We start from the raw sequence: 15,429 nt of genomic DNA on the forward strand, positions 1-15,429 counted from the left end.
TCCTGGTACATTGAAAAATTTCTTTTGAAAAATTGAAACCTTTCTATATTTTATGTACTTTTTCTTTGTTACATGCTGAAACCAATTTATCATGGTTGTTCATCTAATTATCATGGTGTAGGTTTTCATGATATGCCTTCTCCCATGCCACACCGTCGGCCGTGTTGTAGAAATTATAGATGGATGAAGTTCCAAGTATATATACAATGAATAATCAGACAGAAATTATCCTCAAATTCCTCTGTGTTATCTGATAAACCTCACTACTTAAAACTAGAGTGTGAACGAAATATCATGAAAAAAGAAGACTGATGGGCCTTTTAAGGCCATGAATTGGGCCAGAGCCCAATAACCTCTATAGCCATGACACTCTTGAAGGTTGTGTAGGAGATCCGCAGATATTAGCGAATTAATCAGCTAAAATTTAGCTAAGTAATCAGTTTTAACTTCTTGTGTCCTTACAGTTTTAAAAAATTGCAAGGAAATTTTTTTCACTCTTACCCTTGTTAATTTCAGAGCAATCTTTCTTAATCCGAAGGCTAGAAGGGCGGTAATCAAGTAGGCGTAGAAAACATAATCGTTTCTTCTTCCCGTTTTCTCTTTGATTGGAAATGTGAGACATATTGTGAAAATGGATTCCTAAATCCAGTTCAATTTCCAGAAGGTCACATTGTTTCGGATGATTTTAAAACATCTAATTTATAGTTATTGTATTTCAAAATTTGTGCGGCAAAGAGTTCATAAGTGCGTGCTGAGAGATTAATACAAGCAAGTTCAAGCATACACAACACATTACCACATTGTATGTCTATGGGCTTCAATACTAAACGATGGATTTACAGTCCTTCCCTGCCTCCATAGTTGAGGCAAGATCATCAACCTCTGTGTCTATCTGTGAGTTCAAACACCAATTGAAGACAAAACGTCATAGCAATCGCGAAGAAAAAATGGCCAGAATAAAACGAACAACGGCCAAGTAAAGAACCCGTGCCGATGATAATTTATGGTCTTGGTCGTTAACCATAATCTCAACTAAATAAAATCCTAAGCACATAGAACCTGCTAAGAGAAAATAGACCAAAATTCCCCAACCTTGAGTCCCAGTCAAACAATTTTCCTTCTCCTTCTCCACATCCATCATGTATTCAGTTCTGCAAATAAAGTGACAATAATTTTAAAGCAGTGGAAACAAATTAAAATACTTGAGGCTTTTATAATTATTCAAATACACAATTTTTGTTAGGATATTGACTACAGAAAAGGCACTAAGCTATTAAGAATTTAACGAATTCATGCACAATCTTGAAGGGTTTTACACATTAGTACATAACTCAAATAAAATCTATACACTACTACAAAAGGACCTTATAGTGTCAGTTGTTGTGTCGGTTTAATATAATATAGTGGCGAAAAAGAGACTTGCGACACCCACTGAAGATGACGTCGTATTTACTGTCGTTTATAAACGTCATAAAATTTCTATGTCGCTTTTAAACCGACGTAAAAATTTAATGTCGCTTATAACCGACACATATTTTAATATTTTTAAGTACTGGCGTCACTTTAAATAAAATAGTGTCGCTTTTAAGCGACATAAATTATGGGTGTCGCTTCTAGGCGACACTAATTCTTGTTTTTAAATATTTTAAAGACTGCATTGGTTCTGAGCGGCATATATTTTATTTTTTTTAATATTTTGAAACCCGGTGACGGTTGTAAGCGACACATTAATGGTCTTTATATCCTCTCCCCCGTGTTTTCTTTTTCTTCTCTTGCACTTTTCTTATTCGTTCTTCCAATTCACAAAGCCTCCCCGTGTTCTCTCTCTTGCACCTTTCTTATTTGGTTTTCCAACTTCATTTGTTCCTTCTTCACAACAGTAAGTTTTTCTTGCTTATAATATTTTTATTTTCTCCTCTTATGTTTAATTTTTAGTTACAATTTATTTTTGTAGGAAATTTATTTGAGCTGGTTGAGCACATAAAGAATTGTTGATGTTGGAATTCTTCAACAAATCAGGTTTGTATCACTAACTTCTTTAATTTTTAAATTGTATAATACACAAGTTTATTTATTTAAAAATTATAATTTAAGCACTTAGATAAAATTCTACTATTTTTGTTAAATTAATAAAAATTTAGTTGAATTAATTAATTTTGTCACTTGAATTGTTATGAGAAAATGGAATGAATAATATTTATAAGCATTTACGTTAAATTAACAATATTAAATATAACATAAACTTATAATATTGAGTAATATAAGAATATATTATGTTAATTTTTTTTTTTTTTTTTTTGCACTCTAATTGTTATTTTAATTTGTTGTTATTTTGATAATTTTTTGTTGGTATTTACTAAAATGGATTAGATGAACATAATTTGAATTGTTATGAGAAAATGGAATGAATAATTTTTATAAGCATTTATGTTAAATTAACAATATTAAATATAACATAAACTTATAATATTTAGTAATATAAGAATATATTATGTTAAATATTTTTTTTTTTTGGCACTCTAATTGTTATTTTAATTTGTTGTTATTTTGATAATTTTTTTTTGTTATTTACTAGAATGGATTAGATGAACATAATTAGAATTGTTATGAGAAAATGGAATGAATAATATTTATAAGCATTTATGTTAAATTAACAATATTAAATATAACATAAACTTATAATATTTAGTAATATAAGAATATATTATGTTAAATTAATTTTTTTTTTTTTGCACTCTAATTGTATTTTAATTTGTTGTTATTTTGATAACTTTTGTGTGACAGCCCGTCCCGAGAATTTTAAAAACATACGCGTGAAAAGACGATTTTGCCCCTAGTGCGTTTCCTTTACGTTTTGTGGTTGTTTTGGGTTCCTTGCTGGCATGTTTTGGGCCACACACCATAATCTGCACCCACACCCTTTCCCTTGCCCTGTACCCCCTATCCCGAGGGGGCGCGTGCGGCGGTGAAAAATTATTTTAAAAATATGGGGATGTTCCTGAGGTTGAGTAGATCACGTTGGTGTATTCATACACCCCATTTGAGCATTGTATGAGAAGTTATTTCTAAAGGTTGGTTATGTGCTTTAAAATTAACGTTTTTGTAGTTGTTTCGCATATAGGTGATACCTATCCCGAGGACGAGCGTGGTCACTCAAGGCAGGGGGGCTACGACCCTTCCACATACCAGTGAGTGAGCTTTTGGTTTTCCGTATATACCTATATACTTATATTTTCCCAGAAATTGATTGAAATGTTTATTCGTTTATATGCCATGCATTATATTACCGTTGTTTATGCATCGTTAGTTGCATTATTAGTTGTTTATATATATGCATATTTGGTGCTGCGGACGCACATGTAGGTGCCAGGTAAGTGTTATTCATGTTTACATTCAGTAGTGATTCGAGATGCTTAGAGAGCTCATAACCTGCACCCCCGGTGTTAGTGCTCCCGCCCAGAGTTGGGCACAGTCCTTCACATGATGATCACCTCCCGCACCACACGCTCAGCTTGGATCCAAGTTAGGTGCACATTCCTGTCGTACAGACCACTCTAGGTGGTTTCGACTCGTAGGTGACCCGCGATTATTCGCCCAGCCTTCACGTGATCGTAGCACTTGAGCGTTTATATGTATTACACCCAGGCCTGTCGTACAGACCACTTTAGGTGGTTCCGACTCGTGTGCAGGTCTAGTTAGTGAGATTGAGATTTGAGCTCTAGATTCAGCCGTACAGGTCACGTTAGGTGACTCCGGCTGACAGTTTATATGATAGTGATATGATTATACCTGAGCACTTGCATTTTATTCTGAGGTTTTGGCACAGCATATTCTTGAGCATGATTAGTGTGTGTATATATATATATATATATCTATTTTCTGGGAAGTATACAGGTTTTACGGCGAGGGGTTAGAACTTAATTATTAAATGGTTTTCGAAAAGCTTTGTTTTTGCCCACTCACGCTTTTGTTTTGCGCCCCTCCAGGTTCTAGTTGACTAGCAGGTTTGGTGGTTTCCCAGAGGATTTTCCCGGCATTTCTAACAGACGATCACCAGCGTAGGACCACCTTCGGGTGTACCTTTGTTGTGACATTTTCTTTTGGACTGCTTTGGGCCTTGTGCTCTGAACTTAGCGTCACACTTGCTTGCACTCATTATGACTTTATGTAAAATTAGTTTTTATTTATTCGTATTACTATTTCCATTATTGTTTTTTTTTAGCTTCCGTACTGTGCACATGGCTACGTCACTTCCACGTGACGGCTAGCATGCCCTGATCTCGATCGGGGTGTGTCAGTTTGGTATCAGAGCCTAGGTTTGGCAGTCCTGTGCTTTTGTGAGTATTCTAATGGTTTTGGTGTCTTCTATCAGAATTATACCGCCTCGTCGGGAACCACGTCGCTCTGCTGAGCCTAGTTTCCCCGATATTGCTCAGCTGGGGGAAGTTATTGCTACAGCTATTCAGTCGGTGATTCGCCCTCCCCAGAAGACTCCTCTGGAGACTATGTATAATTTGAAATTGGATAAGTTCGAAGGTAATGAAGGTCATGATGGTGCAGAGCAATGGTTAGAGCATATTAAGAAGACTTTTCATGTTTTGCACAGTCAGGGGAATCTCCCAGTGGAGAAGTGGGTTGAGATGACATCATGGTTTTTGGGTAAGGAGTCTGCAGCCTAGTGGGAGCAGGAACTCCGTCGTTTGACTCCAGCTGAGAGGACTGATTGGGATGTTTTCCAAGAGTTGTTAAGGAGAAGGTTTGTGCCTCCTGAGTATATTGATCATAAGAAGCAGGAATTCACTGAGTTGAGACAGGGGAAGATGACGGCGAATGAGTACTATCGGAGGTTCACTGATTTGTCTCGTTATCATCCAGATGTTGCTGGTAATCCAGCGGAGATGCTTCATCGTTTCCGCTTAGGCACTAAGAAGAAGTGGCGTTCGATGGCGACCACTACCCACTGTGATACCTACTAGGAGTTCTATGAGATTCTGTTGAGGATTGAGGATTCAGAAAACATGCCGAGCGAGAGTGAGGAGGAAGAGAATGATGGTAATCAGAAGAAAGATGACAAGGGTAAAGGTCAGACGTCGCTCGGACCTCGTAGGACACAGAACTTCAAGAGGGGTGGCACTAATTCTAGCTCTTCTAGCGGTGATTTCAGTGCCACTGGTCAGGGACGTGGAGGTAGGTTTGCTGGTGATGCTAGAGGGCAGAGACAGGGTGATGGTGGTAGAGGCAGGGCCCCAGTTTGCCGCAGGTGCAATAATCGGCATTTTGGTGAGTGTAGGCGTGGCAGCAGTGGTTGTTTTACGTGTGGGCAAATGGGACATCGGGCTGCAAATTATCCCCAGAGTCAGCAGCAGAAGCCGCAGCAGACTTTCATGTCGCCACCTGCACCGATTCAGCAGATTCAGGGTCCGGGTGGTTATGGACAGGCAGGTCGAGGTGATGCCTACCACTATCAGGGCGATGCTGTTCCTTATGCCCCGGGACAATATCAGTATCCCCAGGACCCATATTCTCAGGGTGGTTATCCTTCGTATTCTGGCGACTATATGTCGTATCCTCCAGCTTCAGCAGACGGTTCTCAGCGGTTTCAGGGGAGGACAGTTTCAGCAGGGGGATATTGCTACGAGTAGTGCGGGGTCTTCGAGGCAGTCTGGTCAGCCCAGTCAGGGGCATGGCACTCAGAGTCGTGGTGGCCAGACGAGCAGAGGTCGAGGTGGACGACAGCAGACCCAGGGGCGTATTCATAATATTTCTCTGCATGATGCTAAGAACAATCCAGATTTGATCATGGGTACGTTAAATATCTTTGGTTATTTTGCTAGAGTATTAATTGATTGTGGTGCTACACATTCTGTGATTTCTCATACATTTGCTCAAGTGACGCAACCTCGCCCCACACCTCTAGGGTATGATTTAGAGTTCGCTATGCCTAGAGGGGAGAGATGTATAGTAGATTGTGTGTACCCAGGATGTCCAGTGATAGTAGAGGATGTGGTTATGCCAGCTGATCTTATCCCGTTAGACATAGTTGACTTTGATGTGATTCTGGGCACAAATTGGTTGCATTTCAATCGTGCCAATATTGATTGTTACGGGAAAATAGTTACGTTTCATCGTCCTGGACTACCTGTGGTTACTTTTGTGGGCGAGCAGAGTGGGGTGAGAGATGGTGTTATTTCGGCTTTGCGAGCGAAAAGGCTATTATCTAAAGGTTGCCAGGGGTACTTAGCTCATGTGGTGTTGGATAAGGCTGTTCCTAGTAGAGTTGAGGATGTGAGGGTAGTCAGACACTTTCCCGATGTTTTCCCCGAGGATTTACCTGGTTTACCACCAGACCGAGACATGGAGTTTACTATTGAGTTGCTTCCAAGTACTAATCTTATTTCTTTGACTCTTTATCGCATGGCTCCCGCTGAGTTAAGGGAATTGAAAGTTCAGTTGCAGGAATTAGTGGATAAGGGTTTTATTCAGCCTAGTACTTCACCTTGGGGTGCTCCAGTATTGTTTGTGAGGAAGAAAGATGGAACTTTGAGGCTATGTATTGATTACAGACAATTGAATCGGGTGACGATTAAAAACTGTTATCCATTGCCGCGTATTGATGACTTGTTCGATCAGCTTCGAGGTGCTTGTGTATTCTCCAAGATTGACTTGAGATCAGGATATTATCAGTTGAAGATTAGTAGGGATGACGTTCCCAAGATGGCGTTCAGGACTCGTTATGGTCATTACGAGTTTCTGGTTATGCCATTTGGGTTGACGAACGCACCAGCTGCTTTTATGGATTTGATGAACCGGGTGTTCCAGTCATATTTGGATAGGTTTGTTATTGTTTTCATCGACGACATTCTGGTGTATTCTAAATCGAAAGCGGAGCATGTTCGACATCTTACTTTGGTGTTGAAAAGGTTGAGGGAACACTAACTGTATGCCAAGTTTAGCAAGTGCCAGTTTTGGTTAGACCAAGTTGCGTTTTTGGGGCACATCATTTCAGCTCAAGGTATTTTGGTGGATCCTCAAAAGATTGCAGCTGTGGAAAATTGGGAGCAACAGTGAACCGTCACTGAGGTGAGGAGTTTCCTTGGTTTAGCAGGGTATTATCGGTGGTTTGTTAAGGATTTTTCTGTGATTGCTTTACCACTGACGAGATTAACGAGAAAAGACGTTAAATTTGAGTGGGATGATAAGTGTGAGCAGAGTTTCCAACAATTGAAGCATTGTCTCACTCATGCACCTGTTTTGGCACTCCCGGACGATAGTGGTGATTTCGAGGTTTATAGTGATGCTTCCTTGAATGGTCTGGGATGTATGTTGATGCAGCATGGTAGGGTGATTGCTTATGCTTCACGACAATTGAAACCTCATGAGTTGAATTACCCTACACATGATTTGGAGTTAGCAGCTATCATTTTTGCGTTGAATTTATGGAGACATTACCTTTATGGAGAAAAATGTAGGATCTTTACAGATCACAAGAGTCTTCAATATCTTTTTACGCAAAAAGATCTTAATCTTCGTCAGCGGAGGTGGTTGGAGTTGCTTAGTGATTATGACTGCACGATTGATTATCACCTTGGTCGTGCAAATGTAGTGGCTGATGCACTTAGCAGGAAGTCTCAGGGCCGCATTAATGCGTTGTATGCGAGTCGTATTCTTCTTCTGGCAGACTTACGTTCTACGGGAGTGAGGTTAGAAACAGAAGATTGAGATATGGCTTTACTTGCAAATTTTCAAGTTAGGCCAATCTTGGTTGATCAGGTACTTGAAGCTCAAGTGGCTGATGGGGAAACTCAGGAATTGATCCAAGCTCGAGATAGAGGAAGGAGGAGAGACCTCAGAGTTCGTGAATCGGATGACATGTTGATGCAAGAGGGTAGAATGTTCGTGCCTAATAATTTGGATTTAAAGAAAGCAATTCTTGATGAAGCACATATCTCGGCTTACGCCATGCATCCAGGAGCTACTAAAATGTATCATACCATTCGACCATTTTATTATTGGCCGGGTATGAAGAGGGAGATAGCTGAGTATGTGAGTAAGTGTGCTGTTTGTCAGCAAGTTAAGGCGGAAAGGAAGAAGCCGTTTGGGTTGTTGCAACCGCTTCCCATTCCAGAGTGGAAATGGGAAAATATTACTATGGATTTCGTGTATAAGCTTCCGCGTACACATAATGGCTTTGATGGCATTTGGGTGATTGTTGATCCGCTTACTAAGTCGGCACATTTTATTCCAATGAGGGAGAAGTATTCTGTGGGCTGATTAGCGGAGTTGTTTATCTCGAAGATTATGAAGTACCATGGTGTCCCTGTGAGTATTGTCTCAGATCGTGATCCACGATTTACATCTAAATTTTGGGTAGCTTTTCAGGAAGCTTTGGGTACGAGACTACTTTATAGTACGTCGTATCATCCTCAGACGGACGGACAGTCAGAGAAGACTATTGAGACTTTGGAGGATATGTTGCGAGCTTCGGTGCTACAGTTTGGTGATGTTTGGCACAAGCGGTTGGATTTAATGGAATTTGCCTACAACAACAGTTTTCATTCGAGTATCGACATGGTACCGTTTGAGGCATTGTATGGTAGATCTTGTCGCACGCTATTGTGTTGGTCTGAGGTTGGAGAAAGAGTCTTAGTGGGTCCGGAGATTGTTGAGGAGACTACTCAGAATGTTCAGGTGATCAAGTCTAACCTGAAGGCAGCCTAGGACAGGCAGAAGAGTTTAGCAGATCAGCATGCTACTGACAGAGTGTATGAGGTTGGCGATTGGGTATTTCTGAAGCTTTCACCATGGAGAGGTGTTGTACGGTTTAGAAAGAAGGGTAAGTTGAATCCCAGGTACATTGGACCATACATGGTCACAGAGCGAGTTGGTGAGGTAGCTTACAGGTTGGAGTTGCCTCCGGAGTTGGCTAGAGTACATAACGTTTTTCACGTGTCTATGCTTCGACATTACGTTGCTGATCCGTCTCACGTGATACCTCCTCAACCCTTAGAAATTAATCCAGATTTGACTTATGACGAGGAACCAGTGACGATACTAGATTGGAAGGAAAAGGTTCTGAGGAACAAGACGGTGAACTTAGTGAAAGTTTTGTGGAGGAATCATTCCGTGGAGGAAGCTACGTGGGAAACGGAAGATCAGATGAGGGATTTGTATCCTCGGTTGTTCCTTGATCACTAGGGGTTGTTGTATGGTTGTTTTGAATTTCGGGACGAAATTCTAATAAGGTGGGTAAGTTGTGACAGCCCGTCCCGAGAATTTTAAAAACGTACGCGCGAAAAGATGATTTTGCCCCTAGTGCGTTTCCTTTACGTTTTGTGGTTGTTTTGGGTTCCTTTTTGGCATGTTTTGGGCCACACACCATAATCTGCACCCACACCCTTTCCCTTGCCCTGTACCCCCTATCCCGAGTTCCATTTCCCTTCCCATTTTCCATACAACGTACGGACACACCCACACACCCATCAAACCTCCACAGATCGAAGAAACCAAGCACATATTCAGGCTCGTGAGGCTTGTAGGAGTCCAACCATACCCATTTCAGGTAAGAATACCTTCGTTTTCACGTCGAACTCACGATGCCCGATTTTGGTACTGTTCATGCACACGTGATTTCTCACGTTTTAGGGAATTTCAAGCTTGTAGGAAGCTTGGTGAGGTCCCTAGGAGGCTCGGGGTGGTTCGTTTGAAGGTTTTGGACGTCGGGATCACGAGTTTCGAGGTTGGCCGGAGTTGGGGTGATTTTCCAGGTGAGATTTTGTGGATTTTAGCACTTGAAAGTGGTATGATTGTGTTCCTCTCGTTGAAGCTTCATTTTGGTACCAATTTTGTGAAATTTGGTTGAAAAACGAAGAAGATAGGACGATTTGAAAATTTCCCGGTTTTCCGGCGCCGGAGGCTCGCCGGAGAAGACGACGGAATATTCCGTCAAATCTGACGGAATATTCCTGACGCCGTTGACGGAATCTGTTAGGGATAACGGAATATTCCTAACGGCGTCAACTGACGCCGTCAGCGTGCCAGGCACGTGCCTGCGCGTGGCCAGCGCGTGGGGGCGCGTGCGGTGGTGAAAAATTATTTTAAAAATATGGGGATGTTCCTGAGGTTGAGTAGATCACGTTGGTGTATTCATACACCCCATTTGAGCATTGTATGAGAAGTTATTTCTAAAGGTTGGTTATGTGCTTTAAAATTAACGTTTTTGTAGTTGTTTCGCATATAGGTGATACCTATCCCGACGACGAGCGTGGTCACTCGAGGCAGGGGGGCTACGACTCTTCCACATACCAGTGAGTGGGCTTTTGGTTTTCCGTATATACCTATATACTTATATTTTCCCAGAAATTGATTGAAATGTTTATTCGTTTATATGCCATGCATTATATTACCGTTGTTTATGCATCGTTAGTTGCATTATTAGTTGTTTATATATATGCATATTTGGTGCTGCGGACACACAGGTAGGTGCCAGGTAAGTGTTATTCATGTTTACATTCAGTAGTGATTCGAGATGCTTAGAGAGCTTATAACCCGCACCCCTGGTGTTAGTGCTCCCGCCCAGAGTTGGGCACAGTCCTTCACTTGATGTTCACCTCCCGCACCACACGCTCAGCTTGGATCCAAGTTAGGTGCACAGTCCTGTCCTACAGACTACTCTAGGTGGTTCCAACTCGTAGGTGACCCGCGATTATTCGCCCAGCCTTCACGTGATCGTAGCACTTGAGCGTTTATATGTATTACACCCAGGCCTGTCATACATACCACTTTTGGTGGTTCCGACTCGTGTGCAGGTCTGAGATTGAGATTTGAGCTTTAGATTCAGCCGTACAGGTCACGTTAGGTGACTCCGGCTGACAGTTTATATGATAGTGATATGATTATACCTGAGCACTTGCATTTTATTCTGAGGTTTTGGCATGGCATATTCTTGAGCATGATTGGTGTGTGTATATATATATATATATATATATATCTATTTTCTGGGAAGTATACAGGTTTTACGGCGTGGGGTTGGAACTTAATTATTAAATGGTTTTCGAAAAGCTTTGTTTTGCGCCCCTCCAGGTTCTAGTTGACTAGCAGGTTTGGTGGTTTCCCAGAGGATTTTCCCGGCATTTCTAACAGACGATCACCAGCGTAGGACCACCTTCGGGTGTACCCTTGTTGTGACATTTTCTTTTGGACTGCTTTAGGCCTTGTGCTCTGAACTTAGCGTCACACTTGCTTGCACTCATTATGACTTTATGTAAAACCAGTTTTTATTTATTCGTATTACTATTTCCATTATTGTTTTTTTTTAGCGTCCGCACTGTGCACATGGCTACGTTACTTCCACGTGACGGCCAGCATGCCCTGATCTCGATCGGGGTGTGTCATTTTGGTTGTTATTTACTAGTATGGATTAGATGAGCATAATTTGAATTGCTAAGAGAAAATGGAATGCATAATATTTATAAGCATTTATGTTAAGTTAACAATATTAAATATAACCTAAACTTATAATATTTAGGAATATAAGAATATATTATGTTAAATTATTTTCTTTTTTTTGCACTCTAATTGTTATTTTAATTTGTTGTTATTTTGATAACTTTTGGTTGTTATTTGCTAGTATGGATTAGATGAGCATAATTTGAATTGTTATGAGAAAATGGAATGAATAATATTTATAAGCATTTATGTTAAATTAACGATATTAAATATAACCTAAACTTATAATATTTAGGAATATAAGAATATATTAATTAATTTTTTTTTGCACTCTAATTGTTATTTTAATTTGTTGTTATTTTGATAACTTTGATAACTTTTGGTTGTTATTTATTAGAATGGATTAGATGAGCATAATTTTGATAACTTTTTGTTGTTATTTTAATTTTTTTTTACTATAATAGGTGTTGAAAATTAAAAGATTGCAATCGTGATAGAGTTCAAGGGGTGAAAGATAGAAATTGAAAATTCTGATAGTTATGCCTACATGATAGGGATTGAAAGATTGTAGGCATCTTAGTGTCAACGTAATATTTTGCCTTCGTAAAGTGGTAAAACATGGACAAGAGTTGGTTGACAATACCCCGAAATTTTGAAGCGTATACAACTGGAATTAATTTGTTTTTGGATCAAGCAGTTGCAAATGGTGTTGGTCCTGATAAGTTTAGATGTCCTTGCAAAAGATGTTGTAATCGATATACTTTTGTTAGGAACACTGTTGTTGAACATCTCATAATGTATGATATGGATAAAGATTATAAAAACGCTTGTTGGCGACATCATGGCGAGCAAAACATTGGAGAGCAAAATGAGGCAATTGGAGAAGAAGAAACAGGAGATGAGGTGATTGGCATGCATGATTTTCTTAATGATGTATTTGTCCAACCATTAACAGAAGAAGGTGTTGGGCCATCTACTGAACCCCCTATTGGGGAAGGGCGTCCAGAAAAGGTGCAGACTTTTTTTAAGTTACTTGAAGAGGCAGATCAAGATTTGTGGCCAGGTTGTAAGGAGTTTAAGAAATTGGAAGCAGTTGTAAGACTGTATCATATCAAGTGTTTAGCGGGAATGCCTGATGAGATCTTCACCACTTTACTAGAGTTAATTAAAAGAATGTTGCCTGAAGGGGATTGTTTGCCTGAATCCTGTTATAAGGCAAAAAAACTTATAAATGACTTGGGTCTGTCGTATGTGAAAATTGATGCATGTCCCAATGATTGCATAATCTATTGGAAAGATACTTCAGATTTGACCGTGTGCTTAGTTTGTGGTAAATCAAGATATAAAATTACCAATGCAGAGGATAGCTCGAGGAAAAAGGTCGCAGCTAAGGTTATGTGGTATTTTCCTTTAAAACCACGATTGCAACGATTTTTTATGTCGAAGCATATGGCTGAACATATGAGGTGGCATGCAACTGAATGTCCTAAGGATGAGTTTATGAGACATCCTTCAGATTCTCCAGCATGGAAGCATTTGGATAATTTATATCCGGATTTTGCGTCAGAAATTCGAAATGCCCTATTAGGGTTGGCCAGTGATGGATTTAATCCCTTTGGGAAAATGAGGAATGATCATAGCACATGGCCTGTGGTGCTTTCTGTTTATAATTTGCCACCTTGGATGTGCATGAAGCAACCAAATTTGTTGTTGTCTCTGTTAATACCAAGACCGCACAGTCCTGGTAAAGAGATTGATGTATAGATGCGTCCATTGATTGACGAGCTGAATGAGTTGTGGGAGGTGGGCATTCCCACTTACGATGCGTATTCCAACCAAAGTTTTACGATGAAGGCTGCCGTGTTATGGACTATAAGTGATTTTTCGGCTTATGGAATGTTGTCAAGATGGAGTACACATGGCTATAAAGCTTGTCCACATTGCATGCATGATAAAGAATCTATTTACTTGCCAGCGAGTCGGTTATATGGGGCATCGAAGTTTTCTTGAAGATAATCATAGGTTTCGAAGGCAAACCATCACTTTTAATGGTCATCGAAAGCATCGTAGTGCACCAAGGCAGTGGACTGGTTTACAATGTCTCGAACAACTTTCTACATTGAGATTTACTTTTGGAAAACCAAACAAATATGCTTCAGTTGGGCAACGCAGAAGAAGAACTTCGAGCAGTACAAGTAGTAAAAGTCAGTGAAAGAAGAAATCTATTTTTTATGAACTACCTTATTGGAGGCATCTGTTGATTAGACACAATCTTGATGTTATGCATATCAAGAAGAATATATGTGACAATGTGGTGGGAACATTGCTAGATATAGAAAAGTCTAAAGATGGATTGGCTGCACGTGCATATCTTGAATTCTTGAACATAAGACATAGTCAACACCCACGTAGAGAAGGAAATAGAACATTTCAACCTCCAGCATTGTTCACATTGAAAAGAGAAGAAAAAACTGCGTTTTGTAAAGTGTTGTCCACTATTCGGGTCCCCGATGGATATTCATCAAATCTGTCGCAATGTGTGCACGTGAATGAATGAAAAATACATGGGTTGAAAAGTCACGATTGCCATGTTTTAATGCAGCAGTTACTCCCGCTTGCAATATGCCCGGTTTTGCCTAAAGCTGTTACTATGGTTTTATTAGAGTTGAGTGCAATTTTCAGACAGTTATGTAGTAAGAAGGAGTCTGAGGAAGGATTTAAGTAACTGAAATTCAAGAATTGCCTTGACATTATGTCATGATGATCAATGAAAATTGAAGATTTTGTAAAAAGAATAAAATGCAAGCTTTGAGTTATATTGGCAAGGTTTAAACTTTTGAGAAATGCTCATCTAATCCATTCTAGTAAATAACAACCAAATGTTATCAAAGTTATCAAAATAACAACAAATTAAAATAACAATTAGAGTGCAAAAAAAATTAATTTAACATAATATATTCTTATATTCCTAAATATTATAAGTTTAGGTTATATTTAATATTGTTAATTTAACATAAATGCTTATAAATATTAATCATTCTGTTTTCTCATAACAATTCAGATTATGCTCATCTAATCCATACTAGTAAATAACAACCAAAAGTTATCAAAATAACAACAAATTAAAATAACAATTAGAGTGTAAAAAAAATTAATTTAACATAATATATTCTTATATTACTAAATATTATAAGTTTATGTTATATGTAATATTGTTAATTTAACATAAATGCTTATAAATATTATTCATTCTGTTTTCTCATAACAATTCAGATTATGCTCATCTAATCCATTCTAGTAAATAACAACAAAAAATTATCAAAATAACAACAAATTAAAATAACAATTACAGTGTAAAAAAAATTGATTCAACTTAATAAATTTATTTATTAAAATATTCTATGAGATAACATAACTGATTATTTTTAAATTTTGGGTTAAACTTTTTTATTTTTTTTGTTTTTGTTTTTATCCTTGTTCCCTTTTTTTTGTAACTTAAAACTTTTTTTTTTTATGTTGGGTGGGAATTTTCCCGGTTTTTTTGCACGGGGAAATGGGTTGGAAGACCTTTGTTAGTCACTGTCATGTCAAGTCAGGCTTACTTTGGTTTTAACCGATGCAAAATTATTCACTTTCGAGACTACCTGCTACAATGGTCTTTCTGTCAGAGACACTACACAAATTTGTTCTTATTTCGACACAAACTTGTTCTTATTTCGACGCTATGAAAATATGTCAGGCTAACGTCGGTTTTAACCGACGCAATGTGAACTTATTTCGACGCTACTTACCTTTCAGTGAAAACTATGTCAGGCTTTCAGTCAAAAGTATGTCAGGCTACGTTGTGATGGGGTGAGTCAGATATAGTGTTGGTTTTAAGCGACACAAATTTGTTCTTATTTCGACGCTATGCAAACTAACGTTGGTTTTAACCCGCGCACTAGGACCTTATTTCGACGCTATGCAAGATAACGTCAGTTTTAA

At 39.0% G+C, this 15,429-nt stretch overlaps 2 protein-coding genes across 2 annotated transcripts; both read left to right on the forward strand.

Annotated features, from left to right (window-relative positions):
• The first annotated feature begins 5,018 nt into the window (after nucleotides 1–5,018).
• On the forward strand, nucleotides 5,019–9,188 carry LOC137732757 (uncharacterized). Its single transcript, XM_068472034.1, has 10 exons — nucleotides 5,019–5,477; nucleotides 5,575–5,865; nucleotides 6,166–6,487; nucleotides 6,674–6,753; nucleotides 7,534–7,674; nucleotides 7,771–7,851; nucleotides 8,068–8,262; nucleotides 8,380–8,688; nucleotides 8,794–8,928; nucleotides 9,114–9,188. Exons 1-10 carry the CDS (start codon nucleotides 5,019–5,021, stop codon nucleotides 9,186–9,188), a joined length of 2,088 nt encoding a protein of 695 aa, XP_068328135.1.
• A 2,875-nt stretch (nucleotides 9,189–12,063) lies between these two features.
• Nucleotides 12,064–13,209, forward strand: LOC137732758 (uncharacterized). The gene has a single exon (XM_068472035.1). The coding sequence runs from the start codon at nucleotides 12,064–12,066 to the stop codon at nucleotides 13,207–13,209; it is 1,146 nt and encodes a 381-aa protein (XP_068328136.1).
• The last annotated feature ends 2,220 nt before the right edge of the window (nucleotides 13,210–15,429 follow it).

Source organism: Pyrus communis, chromosome 4 (genome assembly GCF_963583255.1).
Source record: "Pyrus communis chromosome 4, drPyrComm1.1, whole genome shotgun sequence".
In the NCBI taxonomy this organism is placed as follows: domain Eukaryota; kingdom Viridiplantae; phylum Streptophyta; class Magnoliopsida; order Rosales; family Rosaceae; genus Pyrus; species Pyrus communis.